General features: G+C 35.8%; 1 protein-coding gene across 2 annotated transcripts; it reads left to right on the top strand.

Annotated features, from left to right (window-relative positions):
• Nucleotides 1–2,220: 2,220 nt before the first annotated feature.
• On the top strand, nt 2,221–27,222 carry LOC121413814 (medium-chain acyl-CoA ligase ACSF2, mitochondrial-like). Of its 2 annotated transcripts, XM_041606815.1 has the most exons (14): nt 2,221–2,396; nt 9,800–9,995; nt 13,542–13,724; nt 14,354–14,472; nt 15,506–15,671; nt 18,139–18,240; nt 18,746–18,885; nt 20,019–20,184; nt 21,917–22,024; nt 22,913–23,064; nt 24,198–24,339; nt 25,078–25,188; nt 25,527–25,696; nt 25,753–27,222. In XM_041606815.1, the coding sequence occupies exons 1-13, from the start codon at nt 2,281–2,283 to the stop codon at nt 25,662–25,664; spliced, it is 1,839 nt and encodes a 612-aa protein (XP_041462749.1). In that variant the 5' UTR covers nt 2,221–2,280; the 3' UTR covers nt 25,665–25,696; nt 25,753–27,222. The 2 variants fall into 2 exon arrangements, with proteins under 2 accessions (XP_041462749.1, XP_041462828.1); XM_041606894.1 differs by lacking the exons at nt 24,198–24,339; nt 25,527–25,696; nt 25,753–27,222 and having other exon boundaries at nt 25,078–25,183.
• Nucleotides 27,223–27,827: the final 605 nt, after the last annotated feature.

Below are 27,827 nucleotides of genomic sequence, written 5' to 3'. Positions count from 1 at the left end.
AGAAGAAATACAAACGCCAACAAACTACACAATATTGACAGTAAAAGAAAAATGACCAGTGACTTTTTCACAACACATGATACCACTAGTTCAGACTGTTCTGCACCAAATCTATTGGCTGAAGCAATTTAGTGGCGTAATGAGTAAAAAAATGAGTGGGCTAGATATGGCAGCTGAAGCAAAAATATTGAAATTTTTCAATACAAAAATCTGTATTTGGACTTAATATTAAGAAAATAATACAATGTTCCACTCTTTCCCTTTCCATTTCTTTCCTTTTCTCTTTTTTTTCTTGGCTGTGAAACACTTGGGGGGCCTAATCCCCAATCAAAATTTCTCGCCGTTGAAATAGAAATCCTACAAACGAGGCTTTCAAATCACTTGTGTGGCACATAAACTTTGTACAGCATAGAATAAATAAAAAGGAGAACACCATCGATCCTCCGTTATAGGGGTTATCGGGAGCTAAACTGGACAAAATTAGAGGAAATCAATTAGCAATTAAGTGTCAAGAAAAGAGTTTTTGTTTTCGCTTTGTATCGAAATAATCACCAAATCCTTATTTCCAGGTTAATGATAGATACATTTTTTCTCACCAATTTTTCCTTATTTTTACTTTTTTCATACTGGTTCCCAAGCGCCACTCCGCAAGGCTCGGTGCGCCACAAGTGGCGCGCGCGCCACCATTTGAGAATCCCTGAACTAGACCAATAAACTTTCAAAGTTATGATGGTAATTCAACAGATACCCCCAATTCGGCCAAAGTTCATTGACCCTAAATGACCTTTGACCTTAATCATGAGACCTGAAACTTGCACAAAATGTTCAGTGATGCTTGATTACTATTATGTCCAAGTTTCATGAATCAGATCCATAAACTTTCAAAGTTATGATGGGAATTCAACAGATATCCCCAATTCGGCCAAAGTTCATTGACCCTAAATGACCTTTGACCTTGGTCATGTGACGTGAAACTCATGCAGGATGTTCAGTGATACTTGATTAACCTTATGTCCAAGTTTCATGAACTAGGTCCATATATTTTCTAAGTTATGATGACATTTCAAAAACTTAACCTCAGGTTAAGATTTCGATGTTGATTCCTCCAACATGGTCTAAGTTCATTGACCCTAAATGACCTTTGACCTTGGTCATGTGACATGAAACTCTAATAGGATGTTCAGTAACACTTGATTAACCTTATGGCCAAGTTTTATTATCTAGGTCCATATGGTTATGACGTCATTTCAAAAACTTAACCTCAGGTTAAGATTTGATGTTGACGCCGCCGCCGCCGCCGCCGTCGGAAAAGCGGCGCCTATAGTCTCACTTTGCTTCGCAGGTGAGACAAAAACCCTGGGCACTTTCCATTATTAAAATAGCATTTTCTTCCTACGTGGATTTTTTTGGGACCCCGGTTACGCCGCCCCTGCATGTGATAATGTGAGTTTCTGTATTAAAACAGAATTTTAGTTGTTCATGTGCCATTTAAATCCCCGACTGCATAAACAAAAATGCGGAAAGGGGATCGATCAACAGTATACTTGTTATGGTTTAAACCATTATGGAGTCAAAATAAAAGGAAATGCATTGTTTCTAAAAAGATTAACGATTATCTGTTAGATATATTCATCGCTATCTTGAAGGCCCACATTGGTTGCATAACATTATAATAAATCAATAAGCTCACCCGATTTTCAGTGACGTATTGATAAATACGACTTAATTTGTGTCAAAATAATCAAAACCCGTATTGTGATTATGTAATCTACACGCATTCCAATCCACTGAGACAACACGTGTTCGTTTTTCTACCCACCCTTTATTGTGCCTCCATTGATTAGGCCTGTGTATTTGCACTCATTTTGAAATGAGAACCCTTAGCAAATATTTCTTACCTAACAATTTTAATAATCATTTATTATTTTATTTCGTGGAAGTGAGAGATTTGAAAAACTCGAACGAATTCGACGTATATGCACCCTCTTTATGATTCTCCCCCGGCCTGCTCCGAAAAAAAATACAAAAAAAAGCACAAAGGTGACAAGGCCGGGCCATACAGGGTGTACTACCAAGGTGAATGGTTTGAAATGTTTACAAGGAAGAATATACGTGTACAATGGGTACAATCAGTATCATTTGCTATCTCAGGCTTGCTTTCAAAGTATATGCCAACAGCAACTCCCCGTGCATTCCCAGGTACTCGTTGTCTTGTTTTACCTTGAAAAGATCCCTTGACTCTCCCGTTCTGTGTTATCAGAGCTCGGTGGTTGTATAGTCATGTCGAGAATAATTCGTTACAGGTTTTTGCAGGGATTCCTCAAGCCTCGTCTTCCAATCGGTCTGAAATCTCAGCCGATCACGGGTATATTGTCTCATGGATCACCAAGTTGTTGGTAAGTCTCTGCAGAAATATTCATTCTTGGTAATGAGCTTTAGCTAAAAAAATCGGGGCTTTAATTACCAGCTTAATTAATTATACAGCTAGGCGTTGAGGCGTGCGCCTGTGATCCAAGCTAAACATCGGGGAATTGATGCAGAGTGAGGTTCGAGCCCCGTAACGTATTTCGGATGGTGATGTTAAAGGGATGCTCCGGGCTGAAAACAATGCTATAAATAGAATAAAACTCACGGAGCAAAATGCGGAAAATTTCATCAAAATCCAATATAACGAAGTTAGTGAATTTCAAAGTTTTGCAATAGGGCCTATGTATTTTGTGAAAACAGTTCTATGCACGTCGTCGTGAGGTGGGCGAATGACGTCACATCCCCATCCGACTTTCCCTTTTCTGTTATTACATGTAATCATAATTGTATCATTTTTCATGCATGTGTGAATGATATGTCTCCATAACCACAGATAAACCCAATTTCAAATAAAACAATGCCAAAGAAAAAGTGGGGACGGGGGGGGGGGATATGCCATCATAGTTTGCATTTTTAATATTAATAAAGACATGCCTAGAACTGTGTCAACAGATTAATGCAAATCTAAAAATTGCCTTAGTGTCGTTAGTCCTTTGTCCGATTTTGATCGAATTAATAGTGTAATGTTTGTCTGATTTTTCTTTATTTGATCAAATCATATTGATTGATGTGATAGCATTCCATTAAAAAAAACAAGGCACATACAAATTAAACATACATGGGAAATTTGTAAATAATGCAATGATTACACCTGGAAAACATTTGAAGAAAAGAGGAGTGTACATAATTTATAAATGATTGAGGGGGCAACTAGAAATGGAAATCCTTATTAGATTAGCACTATCATCTTAAAAAAAACTGGAAACTGAATATGTACTATTTGTTAAACCCCGGTGTTAAACACATGATGTAATAAAAACTGAACACCAGATATAAATATTGAACATAAAAGGGGGAATTACAAATTTAACACAATGCCAAAAAATGTAAATCAAAGATAATTACTATAAAAAAGAAGAGGGAAGGAAAAAAACCCTGATCATACATTACATTGTTTGAATATTAACTAAGAAGTTGGGTTTTATATCTTCTTTTAACCCTAAAACTCCCGGGGTATTTTGATTCTTGTCACTCCCGGGGGGGGGGGGCATTATGGCCCCCCTTAAGATCTCAGCCTCAGATTGCGCGATTACAACGAAAAATTGCATGATGGTAGAGAATAACGTAATCTACGCTTTGTTGCATTAGTAAATTTCACTGAATTCATGTATTTTTATTTATACACAGCAAAGACTGTGGTGTTAACTGGTGTACATAGATTACCACACCAGTTATTTTACACCGGTGTTAATTTGGTGGTGTCAGTTTTACACCTATAGGCGTTATTACAACACCTATGGTTGTTACATTTACACTCTTTCGTGTTATGTTCAATCTCTAGTTTGTTATTTTAACACCTCAGGGTGTGGTCCTCTATTAACACCAATTGGTGTCAGTTTTAACACCACAGTTTTTACAGTGTATGAATTAACTATGCTAATTTATTCATGAAATCATATTTTCTGCTCTAATTCACTAAATAAAGCTAGAGTGCTATTCTTTGGTGAAAATATTCTTTATAGCATTCCTAACAATTGTGAATGAAAAAAAATCTGGTACCCAGACCGATTTCTCATGTATTTTATTGGGGTTTTTTAATACTTTTTTTTAATTGTTTTTTCAATGGAAATCGTTCCAGACTCAATTCTTATCATAAACAAGGCAAAATTTATTAAGTTTAATCAGTTAAAGTATGAATTTTGTCTGAATACACAATTTGCACTGGATTTATACATGAAATCACGTTTATGAGCAATTTTGGGTCTGACATGCACTTACATAATGTTGCGTTATTTCGTAACCGTGCATGTTCCCGGGCGTCACAAATTTGGTCTCAAAATTTGCGCGAGACTTGAAAGTAAAAATTCCGCGAAGGGCGAGGTCAATAAATTTTGCGCAGCGGATATATCGCGAAAATTGTCGAGGGGCCATTATGCTCCCCGGGAGAATTAGGGTTAACAAACATTTAATGATGGACTAGATTTAACAGAAAACTGTAACTTGTTTCAGATAACAGATCCTTTGTAAAAAAAAAAATACTGTTCTTTGCTGTAGAGGTGCGTATTTTGGGTATGTGGAAGTCTGAAGATCCTTTGGTATAAAAATGAACATCGGCATTGCCACAAAATATTTCCGAGATATTGTTTGGAATATAGCCTTTGTAAGATAAATACATAACAATTGCAATTTCATAATCAGAGAAATCATATGCATTTAAGAAATTTAACTGACTAAAAAGCTGATTGGTATGAACAAGAAAATTGGCATGTGATTCTCTTTGCTCATTTTTGTAGCCGGTGTAAACGGAGCGTTGAATAAGACGTAAAACTCCAGGCAATGTTGCACTACGAAATATTAGAATTGTATATCATTTTTAGAATCTTTTTGAAAAAAATTAACTTGTTTAGGATATCTATACTTTTCGAAATTTTCATGCAGATGATATCAATGTGTTCATTAATTGACAATATACTCTCAATAGTCACACACAGAAATTTTAAAGAAGTACTTCTAGTAATAATGTTATTATTCATAGAAACAACTATGTTGTTACATTCAATGAACTTGTTAGAGAAAATTATGTAATGAGTTTTATCAGTGTTTAAAACCAAGCTATTAGAGATCAGACATGAATTAATTTTATTGATTTCATTATCAAAATTAAGAATCAAAGTTGCACTAATATAATCACTCAAGAACACACTCTGCAAATTGTATTATTGGAGAATGCGAGATGTATTACAAATGTCATTCATATATATAAACAAACAAAAGCGGGCCAAGTATGGATCCCTTGGGTACTCCACTGACATCAAATGACCTTTAAAAGAGACTTGTGATCGTTAATAAGACATATTACATACGATTTAAAAAATAACTTTTAATAAGATCTAAGAGAACACCTCGTATACCATAATCATTTAATTCAAATAAAGCTTTGCTCAAATCGAGAAATAATCCATAAATATTTTCTTGTTATGAATTGAATGATTACAAACTTTACCAACAAAGTCAACTAGATCAACAGATGCGGAGCACCCAGGACAAAAACCGTATTGACTTTGAGATAAGATATTGTATTGAACAAGAAATTTAAGCAATCGATTCTCAATACACTTTCCAACCTGCACGGAGCATCCCTATCTATCCAGAAGTGAAAACAATCATGATCAAATCTGATTGAAACAAATTTGAAAAAGAGAACTTAATCACATGCACGCACTAACGCATCAATAATATTTACCTGCTCTATTTTTGTCTCACCTGCGAAGCAGAGTGAGACTATAGGCGCCGCTTTTCCGACGGCGGCGGCGGCGGCGGCGTCAACATCAAATCTTAACCTGAGGTTAAGTTTTTGAAATGTCATCATAACTTAGAAAATATATGGACCTAGTTCATGAAACTTGGACATAAGGTTAATCAAGTATCACTGAACATCCTGTATGAGTTTCACGTCACATGACCAAGGTCAAAGGTCATTTAGGGTCAATGAACTTTGGCCGAATTGGGGATATCTGTTGAATTCCCATCATAACTTTGAAAGTTTATGGATCTGATTCATGAAACTTGGACATAATAGTAATCAAGCATCACTGAAAATTTTGTGCAAGTTTCAGGTCTCATGATTAAGGTCAAAGGTCATTTAGGGTCAATGAACTTTGGCCGAATCGGGGGTATCTGTTGAATTACCATCATAAGTTTGAAAGTTTATGGATCTGATTCATGAAACTTGTACATAAGAGTAATCAAGTATCACTGAACATCCTGTTCGAGTTTCAGGTCACATGATCAAGGTCAAAGGTCATTTAAGGTCAATGAACTTTGGCCATGTTGGGGTTTTTTGTTGAATAACCATCATATCTCTGTAAGTTTATTGGTCTAGTTCATAAAAAGTGGACATAAGAGTAACCATGTATCACTGAACATCTTGTGCGAGTTAGAGTAGTATTCAAAGTCAGCACTGCTGCTATATTGAACCAGGTGATGCAGGTGAGACGGCCAGAGTCATTCCACTTGTTTAAGAAATAAACTACACGAAATCCATGATAAATTACTCTTACTCTTTGGACACAAATACTATTCGTTTTGTTTGTTGACATCTAACATGTCTAAAGGCAAGTTGTGTGCGCGCGCATGGGGTGGAAGTATATTTGCAATAATCATGAGAATATAAACCAAGTTCTATCTCACACCCCGTGAAAGAAATTTCATCACAAAAAACAGCAATTAAGAAAAATCATCATTCCTTTGATCATAAAGTGACCGAAAACGGTTTATCTTACCAGTTCAGTTTTAATTACCGTTTATCTATGTTTAGATAAAGCTGTAAAGGTACAGAATCAACAATCGGAGAGGAATGTGGAATGAAGATGTTGGTAAACAATCATTTAACCTCATTGTTTCAAGGTAGAACTTTTGGCTTCTCGACCCACTCGTATGCAAATATTTATACTTTGCCAAAAAAAAGACAGAACCAAGAAACCCTGTAAAAGAATATGTTCGGGGAACACATCGATTCAAGAGCGGTTCAGCTCCGAGTAACACTTCATGGCGAAGGACTTCGGGGTGATTTAATACTCTTTTCAGTCCCGATTCAAGTCCAATATACATTGAATCAGTGCTGTAATGAGCCAAAATCTTTCAGGGGCGAGGTATCGTGTACCCTTAGAAATTGTGAGTGAGCGGAGCAAGCTAGCGAGCAAAAATTTCGATATTTCATTTAAAAAATTCAGGATTTATGATTCTTTGAAGGATTGTAATTGTTAATTGTTTTCGTAGTTATGATTCTTTTTGGGCTTTATCATTTTACAATACAGGATTTTCATTGTCGTTGATGCTATAGGCTAAACCTACGTGTAAGCTAGCGAGGTTTTGAAATTCGTTGCCATAATTTCCTCCATGATGAAAAACTGGAAGTAATATGATAATATACAAAAACTGACAAGAGGAACTTGGATATATTTTTCTGGCAGCGATAATTGCTATTTTGTTTCACCTTTTTACTGGCAAATGTAATGGCAAAATAAGGCCGATCATTTGTTATGTAGGTGTATGGGGAGGGGGACTTACACCGCATCACAGTAAACTTTTATTGTCTTCCATTTTTCACAAGTATCATTTTCAATATGAATTATATAAAATCATTCGTCATATATATTTATGTCCAAAATTTTTGTCAGCAGAAGAATACATAGTTCTCTTGAAACAAAAGCTTATGACGGGATGCGACTGTAACACAAATACAATGACCTAACATTGCCAAGGTTATAAATAGGATTACACAAATATGGTGTGAAAGTCATTTTGGCGACAGGAAACTCTATATTTCCTCCAAATATTACCCATTACTCTTAATGTATTGAACTTTTCAATGAACCTAGTTCATGAAATTTATACATAAAGGTAATTTATAACGTATTACTAAATATTCTGCCCTGAGTTTCAAGTCACATGACTGAGGCCAATATGAACTTTGGTCAACTGGGGGGCGGGTATTTGTTGAATTACCGTCAAGACTTTGAAAGTTTATGGATCCAGTTCATATTATAAATTGGATATAAGATAACTAGTAATCAAGTATCACTGATTCCCGTGCGAGCCTTCAGGTCAATTCAATTCAATTCAATTTCAATTCAATTTTATTTATTTCACTTCCATCAAACAAAAACAAATTGTATACCATATATAAACATAATTATTTGTATCCGTTGCAAAGAAACGAAAATAATAATACAATGTAATATAATGTTGTGAAAAAAAAACACAAAATTTTGGCAACACATTGGAGGTTTTAAATAAGTATACTATTTTTCAATAGAAATTAAATTAAGATGGAAATGGAGGGACCCACTAAAAAGCAATGCTTGTACAATGTGGACCCCTTAAAAAATAGATAACACAACAAATAACAAAGTACAAATACAGATATATGTAATCAAATGAGAAAAAAAAATAAATGAGAGAGAAATAATACTCACAAAATGAATACGGAGTTATCAAAAAATATAGATTTTTTAGATTTTTTAGATTTAGATTTTATTCATTTTCCGTTCACAAAGCACAACAAAATCAAACAATACATAGTCAAATTTAAAGTACAACATAAATCGAAATAAGGTATAAACAATGAGAATTAATGCAAACTAAAGTAACTTTGACTATAATAACTATATAAAACAGAACGGAGGGGCTTGCCAAGAAAAGCGAAGCTTGTATGGGAGGCAAGCCCCCGTAACTTAGTTTCAATACGTATATTACAAAACTATAGTATAAAGGAGAGACGGAAGACAGTTTAAAAGGAGGCTATACAAAATATCGAAGGTAACAACGAAAGAGTGAACCAAATTAGAATAAATGATAATAGTAATAACAAAAAAATAATAAAAAATAACAACATGGTTACAATAATTGTGATTTGTATAGCTTGTATAGGACAAAACAACCCGTCCTAAAATATCCCCACCCTTCCCCACCCCCCCCCCGAAAAAGAAAAGAAAAAGGGGAGAATGCCCTGAGAAGATAAATGGGTGCTGCTAAACGTAAGTAGAACACATGCCATCGTGGACTCAAGCAAACTGGATTCAATGATGTGTATAAAAGGAGAAAAAAATATATAAAATGACCTGGAAAGAATATAATGCGCGAAAAATGTGATTGATGCCGTAAATAAATAAGCGGACAGGAGAGAAAGAGAAAATAGAGGAGAGGATAGACTGTCCGAGGTTCGATACCGACCACAACTGAGAAGGACTTGTGTCAGTTTTTTTTTTTCAATTAAAAAAAAAATGATAAATTTATGTTTTAATTATAGTCTTTATAGTAATATTGATCTCTTGACAGAGATGATGACAGAGGTCACATGACCAAGGTCAATGGTCATTTATGGTCAGTGAACTTTGGCAATTTCTTTTTGGGGGGTCATTGTTGAATTGCCATCATAACTTTGAAAGTTTATGGATGTAGTTCATGAAATGTGGACATAGGGGTAATCAAGTATCACTGTTAAGTCCTATAGGTCATATGATCAAGGTCAGTTGTCATTTATAGGGCACATGTAGGACTATATCATTATATGAATAGTGTGTTTTGTGAATAATTATTTTATAGGAGTTTTCAAAGTCAGCACTGCTGCCATATTGAATCGCGTAATGGAGGCGAGACTGCTATAGAGGCGTTCCACTTGTTTTCTAAATCTAGTGTAACAATGTGACGTATATACTAATGCATACCCAAGATAAAACCAAACAAAATAATGATTTGTCTTTATCTAAAGTAATCCCTACAGCTTACGGACAAAGTACACATCTAGTTATGCCCAAGGCCGTGATCTTTTCCCAAATTCACCAGTCCTCGTCGGCAAAACCTTAGGCAAGGTCCTCGATGAGGTTACGAATGAATATCCCGATCGAGAGTTCGTTGTGTTTCGTGAAGATGGAATCAGAAAGACTTACTTTCAATTCCAACAAGAGGTGAGCATTGATTGATAATGATTCTTTTTCTTTGGTGTAAATCCCCCTCTCAACAATTATGTTGTTTTAATCCTTATTCTCATCTTATTTTCTGCCCCTCTTCTCTTTCTTCTTCTACCACCACCATTATAATAATAGCTAAGTTGTCTCGCCCACCAGAGGTGAATATCGTCCGTCGTTCTCTCTTGTATGACACGTAACTCTGCAACCCCAAGTCACCAAACTTGGGATGTAGATGTACTTAGGAGACCTTTATGTTATTTTGCTGTCGCAGGTCACATGGTAAGGTCAAAAGTCATTTTTGAGGTCAATGTTAAAGTTTACACGCAAGACTCTTTTATGACACATAACTCCGCAACCGTAAGTTTTTTTTAACAATCTTCGGTTGTCGAGGTAGGATCGGAGACCTGCATGTTCAGTGCTGCAGTGGGAGGTCACAGTCATGGTAGGTCAAAGGTGATTTTGAGGTCAACGTTAAAGTTTACGTGCAAGACAAATATTATCTCATCCCAGTCATTTTACAATGAACTTTTGATACAGTTATGTTGCATGCCGTTACAAATCGCAACATTTCTGGTTATTTTCACAAGTAAACGAGACATGACATCGCTTATGCCTTGTTTATAATATTATATAGCGCTTTTCCCATAACGGCTCAAATCGCTTTATAGCATACCCCGGTCATTAGATTCATTTCAATCCCGCACGAAAAGTGCACAATCTCCACTCCCTGGGAGCATTCCTTGCATTCATTGCATATCAGCCTCCATATCAGCGCTGGCAAGTTCAAACATACAATCACTTTCGCATCCTTCAGGGTATATTTAGCACCTGGGTCGAGAGTGGCAAATTGTGGAATAACGCCTTGTCAAAGGACGCTATACCACGGTTGGATTAGAACACACGAACCTCTGTTTACAAGGCGAGAGTCGATCAGAACCACTACACCACGGTTTTTCCACTTATTAACTACCGACTTCTACCACTGCCACTACTACTACTACTACTACTACTACCACTACCACTACTACTACTACTACAGCAACAACTACTACTACTACTATACTACCACTTCTTATCCTTCTTTCGTTTTTAATTTCTCTTTCTTCTTCTTCTTTTGTTCTTCATTAATTTTGATTAACTCTCCTCGGAAAATGCATCTTGAAAATAGTGTGATATTTTATTTTCTTCTAATTGACAGTTGACTGAGACACACATTTATTTGGATTCCTCCCCCTTCCTTGGTTGTCCTACTATACATTTCTCTCGAGGTAACCTCCGTTTCCGTGGTCCTTTAATTCAACCCTAAGTTGGGATCATAAAATCATATATGAAGCTTTCTTTATTCAAACTCTAGATCAGACAGTTTAATGTTTCAAAATATCATCTCTGTGCATTTCATGCATACATGTATGCAAAACATATGTACAAAATAACACCACTATGATTAGCTGAATTTAACATGACACAGTCATTTACATTGATTAGCTGTACTGGTAACAATGAGATGTGCATTACGTGTATTTCATATTCATAGGCATACTGCGTTGATTCGTATAGAAATATCACAAAGGCCTTAATGTAAGCATTCAACCAGCAAATACTCTTTTCATGGGGGAAAAACATTCTTGGTCTCTATTCATAAAAACCGTCAAGCATTATGACGCCTGACATACAACTCGATCTGCTAAAACCCCAGGGTTGAAACAGCCAGTCAACTCTATTAACACACTATTGTTGTACAGTCCCAATATTTCTATTTTGTATTTTTATTTACCCTGCATACCTTCTCATAATGGCTCATACGTGTCGTTTCGATACAAGATGGGTGTGTATCATGTCGTTTTTCCCAATCCGAATACTCATAATATATGGTCCCTTACGATTATCACATAAAAATTATGCCACTTTTCTAAATCATTGGATGTACATATTCACCTGTCGTCGAATGAGTGTGTCTATTTGTGCTTCTAAAAGCTGCATGTGATTTAAGATCTCGGCCTGTGATTAAAGATTTTCTGGATGAGAATGTTTATGTCTTCATGTTCAAACATGAACGACTCTTAGTTGTTAATTAGGCGACGTCATCATAACAATCATCCTTGTATCCCAATGTTTACAGCTAATCAGTGTGGGTTAAGGGGGGGGGGGGTGAATCACAAAATTGTCAGTTTCCCTCATTTTGTGACGTTCACTGGAACAAATTGTTAGTGCTCGCTCAAGTTTGAATTAATGTTTGACGTTTGATGTGATCAGAAAAAAGGGAATATCTACTAGCACAAATGCAGCTGTAGTAATGTTTTCAATAGTACTTTTGACAAATAATTTTGACACGCATGTGTGATACAGTTAAATGAACACTGCAAGAAAGAGGAGCTGTAAATTAAACTACTGGTTTTAAATCGAATTCAAATATTATTAAAGGACCTGTTACATGTACCTATTTTATATGAGTTGATCTGAGAAATACAATATTTCGCTGGTGTCAATTGCTACACAGATAATGTAGATCGACTGAACAGTTTGGTCGGCAAATTCACTCCAATTCCTTTACACGTGTTCCTACGACTGCACCTTTTCTGCACAAGTACAACGCTCTACAAGAGGGATGTACTCTAATGGAAGGAGGAAGAAGAAGAAGAAAAAGAAGAAGAAGAAGGAGGAGGAAGAGGAGGAGGAGAAGAAGAAGAAGAAGAAGAAGAAGAAGAAGAATAATAAATGTATTGAAAATGCCCGACAGATAAAGCTGGGAGGTCTTTGTCGAAATGTTTCTTCGTAGGTTTTAAAGCTGACGAAAAATTGCAACCATGTCTGCTGTTTTAATTGATTCACCAATTTTGGACAAAGACTTCTTTGATGATTTTTGCCTCGAAGGGCACTTGACAATACATTTTCTCTGTTATTTCTTGAGCCCCGACATGTGTTGCGGAAGAACTCCTTAAGTATAGTGTCGGATTCGACTATCATCATCCCGGTGTTAATACGTCATCACATCCCGTGGTGTTATACTTTAAATCTGTTATTTTTTGGTATTGTTTGTTTTTCTTACTGTATCAAGCTGTTAAATTAGGAATTCTTTATCTCTATTAATATAATGCAGGAAGTTAAATATCTGCCGCAGGAAGAACAATATAAATTAAAATACAAAGAAAATGAGTGTTTCAGACCTTTGAATGTATTCATGACATTATATGGCCTATTGTTTGTTTGCTTGTTTTATTTTCATTTATGCGTTTACAATACATTATCAATAATATTTACATTGTTTGTAATATGCAAAATGATTCATAGTGTAAACAATATAAGCATAAGACGTAATGAGTATTAAAAAAGAGCATTAACAAAATTCACTGAACGCAGGAGACCGCCATCGTGAGCGGTTAAGCTTGTTATTCATGGAGCATGTGTTGCTTTAATGGCAAAAAATTCCGGTCAGTATAGCAAACATTATTCGATAATAGTGAAACGTTATTTGAAAGTAAAGGAGTTCTTACACCAAAAATAGGTCTACATAGGAAAACTTCACTCCGTTTTATATTATTCTAGGTTGATCGCCTTGCAGCCGGATTAGCATCGATCGGGGCGAAGAGGGGAGATCGTATCGGTATCTGGGGACCAAACTCCCTAGAATGGACACTCACCCTCTTTGCATGTGCACGTTTAGGCGCCATCTTGGTCAACCTGAGCCCAGCTTATCTTGAGACAGAGATCGAGTATGCACTGAACAAGGTGAGGACAGAGGCCAAGATACATGTTTCGATTCGGGGGGGGGGGTGGGGTGAAAAAGTAATTTTTATTTTTTTCGGCACGCGTTGCTTTGTGCGCCATCATACAGAATGTTACAGAATAAAAATGACAAATGTTTATGTTTGATACTATTTTATGCCAAGTTTAATGAATTGAAAGTTCCTTCTAATTATATTCCATGCCTTATCATACTTTTTTTGAGTTGTTAAAATTATTGGAGGAATCGATGTTTGCCCAAATATTTCAAGAGGGATTATCGCAGTGCCCCCCCCCCCGAAATGATGCTTTTGTGTGAGAATGCTCTCTGATTAATCTTTCAGTCTTTCATGTGAGTTAATTTGTGCTATCCTGTAGAACAAACAGTCCTTTTATGCGACCATTACGACGTTATTGCACCAAAAGTCTTGGACGCAAATTCTTGTTTGTCAGGTCATACATCGTTCAAATTTTGAGGATTACTGAGTAAAATAATGGATACCCCCCTTTTACCAAAAAAAGACATGAATGCTAATATCAAATTTCCTTATAGGGAGTAGAACTGCACTCTTTTCTGAGTGACTTTCATTCTTTATATTACAGGAGGTAATATATTTTGTTTCTTTCCCTTGCAGGCTCATGTGAAGCTGTTAATATCATCTAAACCATTCAAGACACAAAGGTATTACGACATTATCTCAAACATCTGTCCTGAGTTAGAGAAAGCAGCACCCGGTCATCTCAACAGTAAACGGTAACTATAAGACAGTGCTTATCCTTGGCCGTATGCAGATTTTTTTTTTCCGGTGGGAGTAGAGGGAGGGGGGGGGGCAAGCATAAAATTTTTCGAACAAAGTCGAAAGCGAAGGGAGCGAAGCATTTAAGCTTGTCACGGCGCGCTTTTGCATTTTATGAAGTGAATTCTAAGGATTTTGTGCACCCTTTTGGTGAAATTTGTGAAAAATTTAATAATAAATGTGAGTTTTCAAAATTTCGGGGAGGGGGGGGGGCAACTTCACCACGAAAAGGCTTAATTGTTACATCGGCCACAATAATACTCGCTGGCTAAAATTGTGAACTTTGCGAATCCTGAAAAATGCCCTTTCCCCTGCACGAAAAATATCAAAGACTAAAAATATCGTGTCTGAAAAGGGTTTTTCTTGTTACTACGAGGTCTTGTTATAGTCTATCGAAAATTCTCAGCTTTTGTCTAATGGCCATCTCTAATTGTAGTTGTCATTTACGGGATGTACTGAGAATTTAAGAACTGTGTAATTGGATGTAGAACGCACGGAAGAGCCGTGGTGTAGTGGTTCTGACTCTCGCCTTGTAAACAGAGGGTCGTGTGTTCGAATCCCACCGCGGTCTAGCGTCCTTTGGCAATCCACACATTGCCACTCTCGACCCAGGTGCTAAATGGGTACCCTGTAGGATGCGAAAGATATTGTATGTTTGATTTTGCCAGCGCCATAATGTGGCTGCGATGCAAGAAATGCTCCCCAGGGAATGGAAATTGTGCACTTTTCGTGCTTGATTGAAATGAATCCAATGACAGGGGTAATAATATGCTGTAACGCGCTTTTGGACATTCTGGGAAAAGCGCTTTATAAAAATTGGATGTTGTTATTATTATTACTTATTTTTGGAACCAGTATAATGATGAAAATCGTGAAAACAGAAATTGCATAGAAAATAATAAAATTATTGACTCGTTTATTTACACCGATGTGCCACATTTGATCATACTCTAAAAGCTAAGTTTGTTCCGATCTTTTTCTTAATACCAGACTCCCAGATTTGGAATCCCTGATCATGATGGGTAACGATGAACATCCGGGTTCCTTCACATTTAGTGACGTCATTGACATGGGAAGGCAAGAACATTTTGACACCGTTGAAAAGGAACAGAAACATCTACAGTTTGACGACATCTTTAACATCCAGTTTACCTCAGTAAGTAATTTACGAATATAATTGTGATCTAATTCGTCATTCTGTGAGTCACTAATTGAAAAGCATCAGAAAACAATGTCCAATTTATAAACGGCATCTTTAATATCCAGTTTACTTCTGTAATTTGTTTCATACAGTGCGTATCAAAAAAAAGTTTACACTTAAAGAAGAAAATCCTGTAAAATTATACATAAGTGATATCCTGAAGATTTTTACACATTTGTACAGATCCATTTAAGCAAATGACGATATAACTGTCGATAAATCTTTCCGCTTGAGTGAGCAACACTTACTTTTGAAAAGTTAGTGAAAAATGATTTGCGCAGAACTTTGAAATAGTTATGCGAAAAAAAGTAGACATTAATCATGAAGAACACATAGAATTTAGCTAGAAAACTTGATTCGAAGAAATCTTTTAACTTTTCTAACTTGTTTCCTTGCCAAAAACACTTCGAAGACTGCATTGCGCCCCACCCCACTCCCCCACACACCGAGGCCATCGTGACGATATTTGCTTTACACTGAGCTGTGATTTACATGAAATGGCTTGGGCTTGATTTTCATTTTGCTAATCATTAAGCTTGGGAAAAGTGTGGAAAAACACGGATTAAATGAAAAATAAAATGTAAACCTACTTTAAATAATAAAAACTTAGTGAAAAAATGCTGGAGATGTCTGATATAAACTGTTGTTCAGATTTAGTAATGTCCTGAGATCCAGCTGGCAGAAAAAGGGTAAGGGTTGTGCTTACTAAGTGTTGAAATTTCCATTTTGGTGGCAAAAGTGTTACAAAATGCTTGAATAAATCCCTTTTATTTCAATTGACTTAAAGAGCAAGGGAAATGTAGGAGAAATGTTTCACAGAGTAAGTTTGAGTTTTGCCATTTCCCCTTGACACAGCGTGAAAACGAGCATTTCTGCGCATACAGATTTCTGCGAACTTTACAAAAATGGACAGTGCTCACTCAAGTGTAATATTCTGTCAAAACTTTTACTTTCATTGGATAGATGAGACCCAAACCCAAGATTTTATGTGAAAAAAATATCCACAGGTTGTATACTTTTTTATTCTCAGTCGCACTGTATAATTGTAAGAGAAATTATATTTATACGTATAGTACTTTTTTATTGATTGCATTTGATTGAAGAACCATCCGGAATATCTCAGTTAAGCTTTGCTAGGTAAGCATAATGAGGCAGAGTAAAAATTGGTGTTTTTGTAATGTACAAATTTCGACATCTTGCCAGCGAAAAGACCAGATGACGAGATCCAGGATCTCATCATGTTCACATCTTTCAGAAGAGATGATCAGATGAAAAGATCCATGATCTCATCGTGTCCACATCTTTTAAACGAGATGACAAGATCTTAGATCTCGTCATGTTGACATCTTGTAGAAGAGATGATCAGATGACAAGATCCCGGATCTCGTCATGTCGACATCTTGTAGAAGAGATGATCAGATGACAAGATCTCGGATCTCATTATGTCTACATCCAGTGGAAGAGGGGATCAGATGTCATGATCTCGTAACTCGTCATGTCTACATCTTTTAGAAGAGATGATCAGATGACAAGTCGTGATCATGGATCCAAGATCTTGTCATCTGATCATCTCTTCTAAAAGATGTCAACATGACAAGATCTAGGATCTTGTCATGATGTCATCTGGTCATCTATTCTAAAAGATGTCGACATGACGAGATCCAGGATCTTGTCATCTGATCATCTCTTCTAAAAGATGTCGACATGATGAGATCCGGGATCTCGTCATCTGATCTTTTCTATCAAGATGTCCACTTCCCAAGATAATTATCTCAACATCTCGGTGGCACTTTTAAGCTTCCATAGAATGTTCTTTTCAAAGACGATACTATAAGCTTCCAGTATTCATGGTGTATCCCAGCCATGACGTGGGGATGTGACATCATCAGCCCATCTAATGAATACTCTTCGACAACGTCCATAGGTCCATGATATAACTGTTTTCACAATATATTACTATTCAATAACTTCGCTGTTTGTTAGCAGATTTTGATGGAATTTTCAGTGTTTTGCTTTGTGAATTTTTCTCTATTTATTCATATTATTTTAAATGTTTTCAGCCCGGATTATCCCGGAGTTGCTTCTAGTGTGTGTTATTATATCCGTGGGGGGCTAGATTGTTAAAACAATGACTAAAGAAACTCATTATGTCTTTATCTTTGATAAATCATTTGAAAATGAAAATTACCAATTAAACGATAATTACGAATATAAGAAATAGTCCTATCCATATTATTTGTAAAATGAGAAGAAATCTTCTCAATTTGTTAGTTAAAAGATGTCAGCCGTCTTTGTTAAATGATACCAAGCATTATTTATACCAAGCAGTATTTCTTTTTCTTTTTGTTTTAATTGTGCTTTTTACTCTGATTTTACTCTTTAAAAAATACCAAGAATTTCTATTTATTTTGTAATTTCACAGGGTACTACTGGTTCACCTAAGGCAACGTGTCTCACTCATTATCATATCGTCAATAACTTGGTGATCGTAGAAGATGTCATCAAAGACAGTGCAGTCGAATCGGTATGATCTTTTCATAAACTTAACATATTTCCATTGTTGATCTGCGTTACATCTTTCTACACTCGTTATATGTCAATTACATTGTCGATACTATTTTGTAGCCTAATGCACCCTTTCTTGAAATAATTATGACAGCCCTTGTACAAAAGTGATATAAAGGCCTATTGTTGCATTCTAGATACTGCAGAGCTGCCAAGTAATACTGTTTTTTGTTTTGTATTAAGTACTGAAAATGAGATGAATAATGATGGTTTCATGCAGAATACTGATTTCTATAGGTTTCTGTTTTTAAGAATTGTCCTATGGTATGTCTTTGAACGAACTGATTTCCTCACCAAAATACTGATTTTTCAGCTTTTTTTTCAGGTTGGCAGCTCGCATCGGTGATTCTGCTTAGCAATTTCATCTTGTCGAATATCGACTGATTTGTATATTCTTTGTAATTATTGTTGCGATTCAATCATTATTCAACAAGAATTTTCTCCTCATTTTTTTTCCCATTCAGGCAGCATGTCTTAATTTACCTCTGTTTCATATTGGCGGTATGTCTGGTCTTCTCCTTGGGTTGATCAACAAGAGTAAGACCATCTTTCCTTCTGCTGCATTCGATGCGATCACCTGTTTACGAGCACTGGAGGAAGAGAGGTATAGAGAGGGCGCAATATTCTCAGCTGAGTAACGTTTTTAAAAAAAAGTAGTGACAACGCAATGTTTAATTTGGGCTTTGCCGCCCCAGGCATGCATGCCAAACGCTAAGCCATTTCGGAGTTTAATTCTGCGCATGATCATAAGAAGGTCATTTGTCCTAAAGTGATATGGTGGTTTAATATTCATTAAGATAAGCACTGACTTTGATGTTTTGATTATTCATATATTCATTTGAATTGTGTTTTTAAATTAGCTCCACAAAAACAACAATGCATCCACTAGCGACGGGTATTTGGCCAAGTACATTGTTATAACGGTATTCATAGTAGAACCCCCCCAAAAAAACCTTCATAGAGTGTTCAATGGTGTGTTATTCTAGTCATCAGGGGCCGTAACACAAAGCTTAGCCGTAGAACATTTTTCTACGATTGATTCAATTGGCTTCAATCATGACAATGTACAATCAATCGTAAAAATCAAGTGCACGATTGATCGCTAACGTTTGTGTTACTGGCCCCTGGTATATTCAGCGTGTATCCTGCTATGTAAGGCATGCTCACATTACATCTTGCTTTGAAATCTACTTAACACACGGAAAAAAATAAAATGTCATTTGACTTAAATATTGCACATGAGGTAACTCCGAACTGGTCTATTACAATATTTAAACCAGTTTGTCAGAAAAAGTAGATCACAATTATTTTCTTTAATAAACATGGCATACCCTGATGAACCACAACAGGCATAAGTTTAAAAAAGTAAAAGTAAATAGGAAAGAACATAAAACAACCCCGTAAAGGTTTAATAATTGGAGAACAACGTTGAAAGCTACCGGCGTCAAATGTACAATGGGACAAATGCAATTTCAACGCTAACTTCCGATGTCAGGTGCTAGAAGGGCGGCACCATTTCCACGGTAATCCCGACGTCAGAGAAAGGGTGTTATTTAGGTGCTTACCCTATACCCTAACATTTTAAAAGGACGGCGTAATTTAGGCATCTGCTCCGAGCACTATTGCATAGGGTCTTATTTCGATTATTCGGCCGCCCTAAAAAGTGTTAACATTTCATTGGTTGATTCATTATTTCATCCACTCTACTAATGTATTCATTTATTTAAATATTCATAGATGCACAGATGTATATGCAGTTCCCACAATGGTAATCGATATCGTGAATCACCCTGATCTGTCGACATTTGACCTAAGTTCTCTCATGTATCTGACATCCGGCGGAAGTGCCATGCCTTCACAAGTGCGCAAGGATGCAGAAGAAAAATTAGAAGTTCAGGCAACGGTAATTTGATGTTTACATACATTGATACAAATCCCCCCCAACAAAAAGTTGATCTGAATAAAAAGAGAAAAATCCAATAAGCATAACGCTGAAAATTTGATCAAATTTTGCTTAATTTCACAAAAAGGGTCATATATGCACATCCTGGTCGGTATGCAAATAAGGGAACTGATGATATTATATGAAATATTCAAATTCCAAGTTTTATGAACTAGGTCCATATATTTTCGAAGTTATGATGACATTTCAAAAACTTAACCTTTGGTTAAGATTTTGATGGTGATTCCCCCAACATGGTCTAAGTTCATTGACCCTAAATGACCTTTGACCTTGGTCATGTGACAAGAAACTCAGGTAGGATGTTTAGTAATACCTGAATAAACTTATGGCCAAGTTTCATGAACTAAGTCCATATACTTTCAAAGTTATGATGTCATTTCAAAAACTTAACCTTAGGTTAAGATTTGATGTTGACGCCGCCGCCGCCGTCGGAAAAGCGGCGCCTATAGTCTCACCCTGCTATGCAGCTGAGACAAAAATGAAATATTGTTTAATTCAAGCAATAAGTAACAAAGAAAAAGTGAGTGATAAAAAACATCGATTCTCTCATTTGCACGTGACTTATTGTGCACAAAAATAAACGAAACTTTAAATTGTCATACCTTTCTTATTTTACATCCAATTTAAGGCCTCTATTCCACAGAGGGGAGACGTTTGAAGAACATTTCAAAAACCAAAAATTGGCAAAGTCTTAAAGCAGTCTTCAAGATCACTGAAATTTGTCCTCTCTGCGGAATGGCTCAGAAATAGACTCCTCAAAGAACTGTGAAAGACTGATTGATACTTCTTACCTTACTGGACTTAGACAAGTCCTATATATATATCTTTCAATGGTTTTCCAGAGATCTTCATGCAACAAGTAATCTTCCAGATTTCTTTCCATGGACTTTGCCTGCATGGTATTTGAATGATCTTTCAATGATCTCTCATGAGTCTTACAGTGATCTCCGCAAAAAAAATTAATAAGAACTTCGAAAGTTCATAGAAGGACAACTGAAAGACTGATGAAAGCCCGCCGAAAGACTGTTTTGAACTCAAAATTTATTTTGGACTCATGAGGACCCCAAAGACCATTGAAAGATCCATTAGGAATTGTAAAAGATTTCAGAGATCTTTGAAAGTTCGTTGAAAGACCTTTGAAAGATCAATTAAATTTCATGGTCTTACAGCAGTCTTTCAGAGGTCTTGCTCTCTTTGAAATGGGGGTTGTAACGACATTTTCAGCATTATGCTTGTATGATTTTTCTCTGTTGATTCAAATCAACATTTTTCTGAGGTGGATTTACCTTTAACAATTGAAAGTTGGTGCCAAGTCAGAAATATACGAGTTTAAGTGAAATAACTCTACCATCATACATCAACATGAATTGACTTGAAAAAAAACTAGAGTAAATTTACATAGGCGTCAGAAAGAGTGAAAAATATATAAACCACAACTAAAATATTTTGTTCAAATCTTATTTTGTGTTAATGTTAACAGTATTTTTTTGTCCATGTATTTGAATAGATTACATCAACTAAACATGCTAAAATTATGTATCTTGTGAACCAACGACTGGCAAGGGATGAACCCCCATTCCTGTTGTAGTGTTGAGAGGAGCCTGTATTATTTTCCAATCGTTTACCATGAACTTGTGTCTAAATATAAAGTCCTGAACTTTTTTATAATCAGGTTTTATATGGTATGACAGAACTCGCTCTTGGTGCTACGGTGTCACTGAATACTGACCCAGCAGAACAAAGGGCTAAATCGGCAGGTCGTGTGCTCCCATGGATGGAGGTATTGAATTGAATTGTATTTTGAATATCAATAAATAATCATTACAGAAGAGACTGTTTCAAAAGTAACAGGATAGTTATTATAACCCCCCCCAAAAAAAAAAAATGATGTGGTATGTTTTATAAGATGTGGATGCTTATTAATTTGATAAACAATCCTCCCCATCTTCATCTCAAAACCATGATCGGTTATGAAAGCTCATCACCGGCCATGCGCGTTCTATACATGTTATACAAACCAGTCACGTGTGCGCCACCCAGCCAATCATATCACCAGGATCCCATTCAAATTGCATTCCTCTCGGATGAAAACATTTGATTGGCAAGAATTCATTGAAATAATGTCACACGATTTCCATATCTTTTATGCGTGTAGATATATAGGCATTTAATATGGGCATTTCCATAAAATATGTACATCCGTCCCCATTATGTGGGACCTTCATGAAATGTTCTGTCTCTTATTTCTGTTTTTTTTTACAGTCTGTAATGCTCTTAAATAATCATGACTTTGTCAGTTAATTAAGTGAAGTCAAACTTGAGAAAAATGGGGGTCGGTTATTTTACGGAATTTTCCAAATGATAATAATTACTCTCAGTAGGATTTATTCGCTACTAATTCTTGTTATTCTATCCCATCAACAGGACAATAGGATTTTATTCTTAGAAAGTCCTTATATCAATATTGACAGATCTAAAACATAATTATACTTATATATAGTAGCGTAATTGGGTTTTTGTATGTTTGTCTCTCACTTGTGCCCCGTACTCCATATCTCCAAAATGTAAACCTCATTACAATCGATTGAGGGCAGTGTGTCTTATGACCTTTGCAAATCTATTTCAATTATCACGGTTTTTCACTTCCTATTCTTCACAAATATTTGAGGCCAAGATCACATATCCGTCAACGAACGAGATCGTGGATGTGAACACTCCCGGTGAGCTATGTATTCGAAGTCCTTGTGTGATGTCGGGTTATTACGACGACGATGAGAAGACTAAAGAAACCATCGATCATGCAAGATGGCTTCATTCAGGGTAAGTAAGACTTTGTATTAACTTCCAACAAGGAAAATATTTACACCACATTGGATTGTATTCCTATAGTATTCAAGTTGGCTAAACATGGTTAAAGGAAAATGAAATCCTGGAGGGAAATCTATTCAATGAAAGGAGAGGATACAGAATTAGTACAGAGAATCATTTAAGGAAAGTTAGATCATAATCATAATGAACATGAAATGTAGATCACTAAGCTTTATTGACCAATAAAAAAAATGAATATAATACATGACAATTTGTCATTTTAAGCACATTTTTTAATTGTCAGGGAATGTCATCAAGCCAACATTGCAAACGCAAATATTGATCAGAACATGGAACATTAACATGTTCGAAAAAAAATCGCTAAACAAATGCGATTACGAAGCGCGAGCTGATTTTTGTTAATGCATCTGTAAAAGAGTCTTAACGATGCCTTATAATTTTGAATGACATACTCCTTCAGGGGACATTTTATTACACTTCACCTATCAACTGGGGACGTCCTAAAACCAGGGGACATCCCAGTTCCAGAAAAACCATGACATTCAATTCCCCAATTCATAATAGTTAACGCATGGTTGGTAAAAAGTTCCCGTTCTGCATGTCAATGAAACTCTAGTGTAATGTATAGGTAAGGTAGAAAGATACACTGCAAAAACTCCGGTGTTGATTTAACATAAGCCCGGAATCTAAATATGTCCACATCAGAGAAGTTTTGAAACAACGCCAGTTTGGAATCAAACCGATGCTGTTTAAAACTAATTGGTGTTGTATAAACACCTATCTGGTATTAGACCAAAAGGAAATTGGTGTTGATTAACACTTCTCTGGTGTGGACATATACATTCCGGGCTGGTGTTAAATGAAACCGAAAACACACGTTTTCACTTTGTCAGTGAGCTCCCAATAGTCCAAGAGGGTGACTGTGTGTGTGTGTGTGTGTGTGGAAGAGGGGGGGGGGGGTTGTGACCATAGAGATATATACTAATTAGTATACATCTATATGGTTGTGACGCCTCCGATAGTTAGTTGCTCACCAGACCCTGATATTAAAACCAAACCTAATTGATATGTCATGAATTTTCGCTTTCTTGTATGAATAAATTTTTTCACTATTGTTTTTCAAGAGATCTGGCTTCTATGGATGAGGATGGGTATATTGAGATCATTGGTCGTACCAAGGATATGGTGATTCGAGGAGGAGAGAATATATTCCCAGCTCAGATAGAGGCATTGCTGCATGAATACCCAAAGATTGAAGACGTTCAGGTCATTTTTTTTTGTCATTATCTATCAAGGGAGCGTTCGATTGGATTTTATTTATTTATTTTTCTTCTACATATATAACATAAATATAAGAAATACAATTTGACAATAAATAATACATATACCATTAAACATGAAATCAGTTGCAGAAGATGGGTTGCCATTGTAAGCAGAAATGTATGTTTCATGAAAGAACTTGTTGGATTTTTTTATCCGATAAGTCCTGTTTTGTCCGACAGTTTCCATGGGAACCATGCTCCTCAGCCAATCAAAATCAAGGAAAGTTGTCGGATCTAACGACTTGTCAGACATTAATGTTGATGAAACGCTCTTCAGAATTTTTCAAATGAAATATTCATGAAATGATGAAATGTGTTTTGGAGAAGTAATCAGGCTACCAGAAGAGGATGTTGGGTTGAATAAACAGACACCCTCAAGCAATAATGATAATAATAATATTAATAATAATAACAATAATAATGATAATAATAATAATAAGAAGAAGAATGAAACAACGTGGATGAACTTTAATTTAGAGGATTTTAGCATAAATGGCAATGTGTAAAAACATAAAAATGAAGATGCATTATTCAGCAAGCTGAACAACTATTGCAACATAGGTCTGATGTCCGCAAATACACCAACCTCTCTGCTACATATTGATCAGATAGGCATCATTAATCATTCCAGTGGGACAACGATAATAGTTTTATATATGACTTTGTCTTCAATATTGTATAGGTGGTTGGTGTTCCCGACCCGAGAATGATTGAAGAACTATGTGCGTGCGTCAAACTGAAAGCCGGAGAAACATCATCCGAAAATGAAATAAAAAGCTTCTGCAAAGGAAAGGTAAGGAAGACAAACAAACTGTAAAATTGTATCGGTTAAAAGTCCAACGCAAAAAAGGCTGATTTTGAAGATGATACAGGAATATTAAACAAGCAAAACTCTGAGAATTTCATCAAAATCAGATGTAAAATAAGAAAGTTATGACATTTAAAATAAAATATGCGTATTATAGCTTCGCTAAAATCCGAATAATTAGCAATAACAATTGTGAATTCCCATGGAATTTATCTTGTACGATTCTTGATCTCATTTTGGATGGTCAGCAATCTCGATATATGATACTTGAAGCAGATTTCTATATTTTACTTTCAATCTTTTAATTACATTTTTATTTCCAGATTTCCTATTTCATGGTCCCACGCTATGTTCAGTTTGTCGACTCCTATCCACTCACACCAAGTGGAAAGGTTCAAAAGTTTAAGCTGAGAGAGGACATCATCAAAGTGATGAGAGAAGAAGGGAAATTGCAGGATTAATATTTCACTGATTTTAAATGACTTTTAACAGCATATATATATATATATATATATATATATATATATATATATATATATATATACATACATATATATATATGTACTTTCCATGTTGGCAGGGAGATGGTCAAAAAGGCCCTAATTTCGAGTAACTGAAGGTATTTGTAAAATTAGCGCATCTTAAACATATAGGCCTATAGTCTCATTATAATTCCAAGGTTATATTTATCTTCATCTTTTAATTATACAGGTATATACCAGCTTATAGGCCTACATAGTTGAAATGAAAGTAGAATAACCTTGTAATGGAACTCTTTTTTAAATGAATGATCAAATTCTGTATTTTATTTATGTCTGTCGGTGTATCCCACCACAAGCCTTTGCTTTAAGGGTATATGTCTTCGTCTATAAACCTAACATGTACATATTCAATATCCTTCATAACAAACTGATTTTTTGTATGAATTTATGTTTACGAAAAATGTGGAATTTTGTGAATTGGAAAAAAATAGATGTATATTTGGATTTAAAATTTTTGAATTGGACTCTTTAGCATACATGGTGATATGCTGCTACGTTATTTGTGTAAAAATAAATAGCCTCTCTTTATTCGTAATTCCATAGCTGAATTGAATTTCTGAAAAACAGGGAAGCTCTTAAATCATGCCTTGCCTTATTTGGAACCTGAGTGACTATAATTATCAATTATGAATTGGAATTTTTCTATTAGGCGTTCTTGTTCATTGCACAGTGTAAACAAATTTTTCATTTCATTTCATTTATTGGTTTCTGCAACACTTTTTCATGAACATATTAACAAAGAAAATACAATAATAATATACATATAACTGACAAGCAAAACATACAAAAAATAATAATAATGCATTTTCTATTAAAACATCGATTATTAGAAGGTTGCAAATTTCGACCCAGTACTAGAAAAACAATGCAACGCGTATACTGAAGGACTTTCAACTTGCTTTTATCTCGTATAGTATTTGACTCCGAACCTCGAAAGTCCTTTAGGATTTGAAGTGCAGTATAATTGTGGTTCAGCATTTCAAAATCTTTCATTTTTTTACTCACATTGTCAGTTGCGGCACCAGGATTTTTAAAGGCTAATACCTTTTTCAGTAACTCTTTATTTTGGTCCGCATTACCTTAGCAGCCCCGCACTAAAATAGTACGCTCTGGCACATACCAGTAAGAGATCTGCGCTATACTTTTACGATGGCGCTGGTCTGGTGCTGATAAAAGCAACACTAACATTGCTCGGGAATGGCGCGGGCGCCATTCGTAAACTCAAAATTTTACGACTTAGTCCAGGCCTGGTCTGGACCAACGAGGTACTGAAAGGGGTATTGAACAACTGGCACGATGGTTCGAATTGGGGGCATTATGTCCCAATGTCCACCTCCTCTTGGTGCCGCCATTGCGCATTTATATTCATCAGCATACAGTCATGATTGTTATTATCTTGAGAATAAATATCTGTTTATCTGCTTGCACAATAAAATGTATCAATATCACCTGAGAGTAATAAATTTGTATATATATTTGAACTCCGATATTGGTATAGATATTCTTCTTTTTCAAGTTATTTCCCCCGTTATACTAAATCGTATAATATTAGCAATTTTGGTATATTTTTTTAAATCAACGCAAAATAGATAAAGATATTTCATTTTCATGAAGAAGTAGAGAAAAAAAGCCGACTGTGACGCATGCCACGGTTTCGAATTTTGATGACTTATTTTGACCTAAAGTGATAGAATGTTGGAACCAGTGGCGTACCCAGGATTTTCCAAATGGGGGGGGGGGGCAAATTCGTCCGCCAAAAAATTGACAAGCAAAAAAAAGTCCAAAAGAGGGGGCCGCTTGTGGCTCGTCAAGGGGGGGGGGGCGTCTGCCCCTACCCCCCTTATGGGTACACTAGTGGTTGGAACTATATGGAACTTTAAATCACCCTGTTGTCTTTTTTTCTGGATATCAGCCTTTTGCAGTTTTGAGATCATTTTTTGTAAAAGACGCTTTTAATGGTGAGTTTGCTGTGAGTTAAAAAAACTCTTGATTGATATACACGGGAGATCGCCTATACTACTATACATCATTGAATCTGAGTGGGCATTCTAAATACATTTTTTATCATTAAAATCGATAAAG

The sequence above is a fragment of the Lytechinus variegatus genome, chromosome 1 (genome assembly GCF_018143015.1).
Source record: "Lytechinus variegatus isolate NC3 chromosome 1, Lvar_3.0, whole genome shotgun sequence".
NCBI lineage: Eukaryota > Metazoa > Echinodermata > Echinoidea > Temnopleuroida > Toxopneustidae > Lytechinus > Lytechinus variegatus.
This window is presented reverse-complemented; position numbering and strand designations above follow the sequence as displayed.

Bases quoted from the DNA above. Each gene is read 5' to 3' on its own strand.
- LOC121413814 (XM_041606815.1), top strand. From the start codon at position 2,281: ATGTCGAGAATAATTCGTTACAGGTTTTTGCAGGGATTCCTCAAGCCT. The intron at 9,996-13,541 runs GTGAGCATTGAT...ATATTATTCTAG, and splicing joins ACTTTCAATTCCAACAAGAG to GTTGATCGCCTTGCAGCCGG. The intron at 18,241-18,745 runs GTATGATCTTTT...TTTCCCATTCAG, and splicing joins AAGACAGTGCAGTCGAATCG to GCAGCATGTCTTAATTTACC.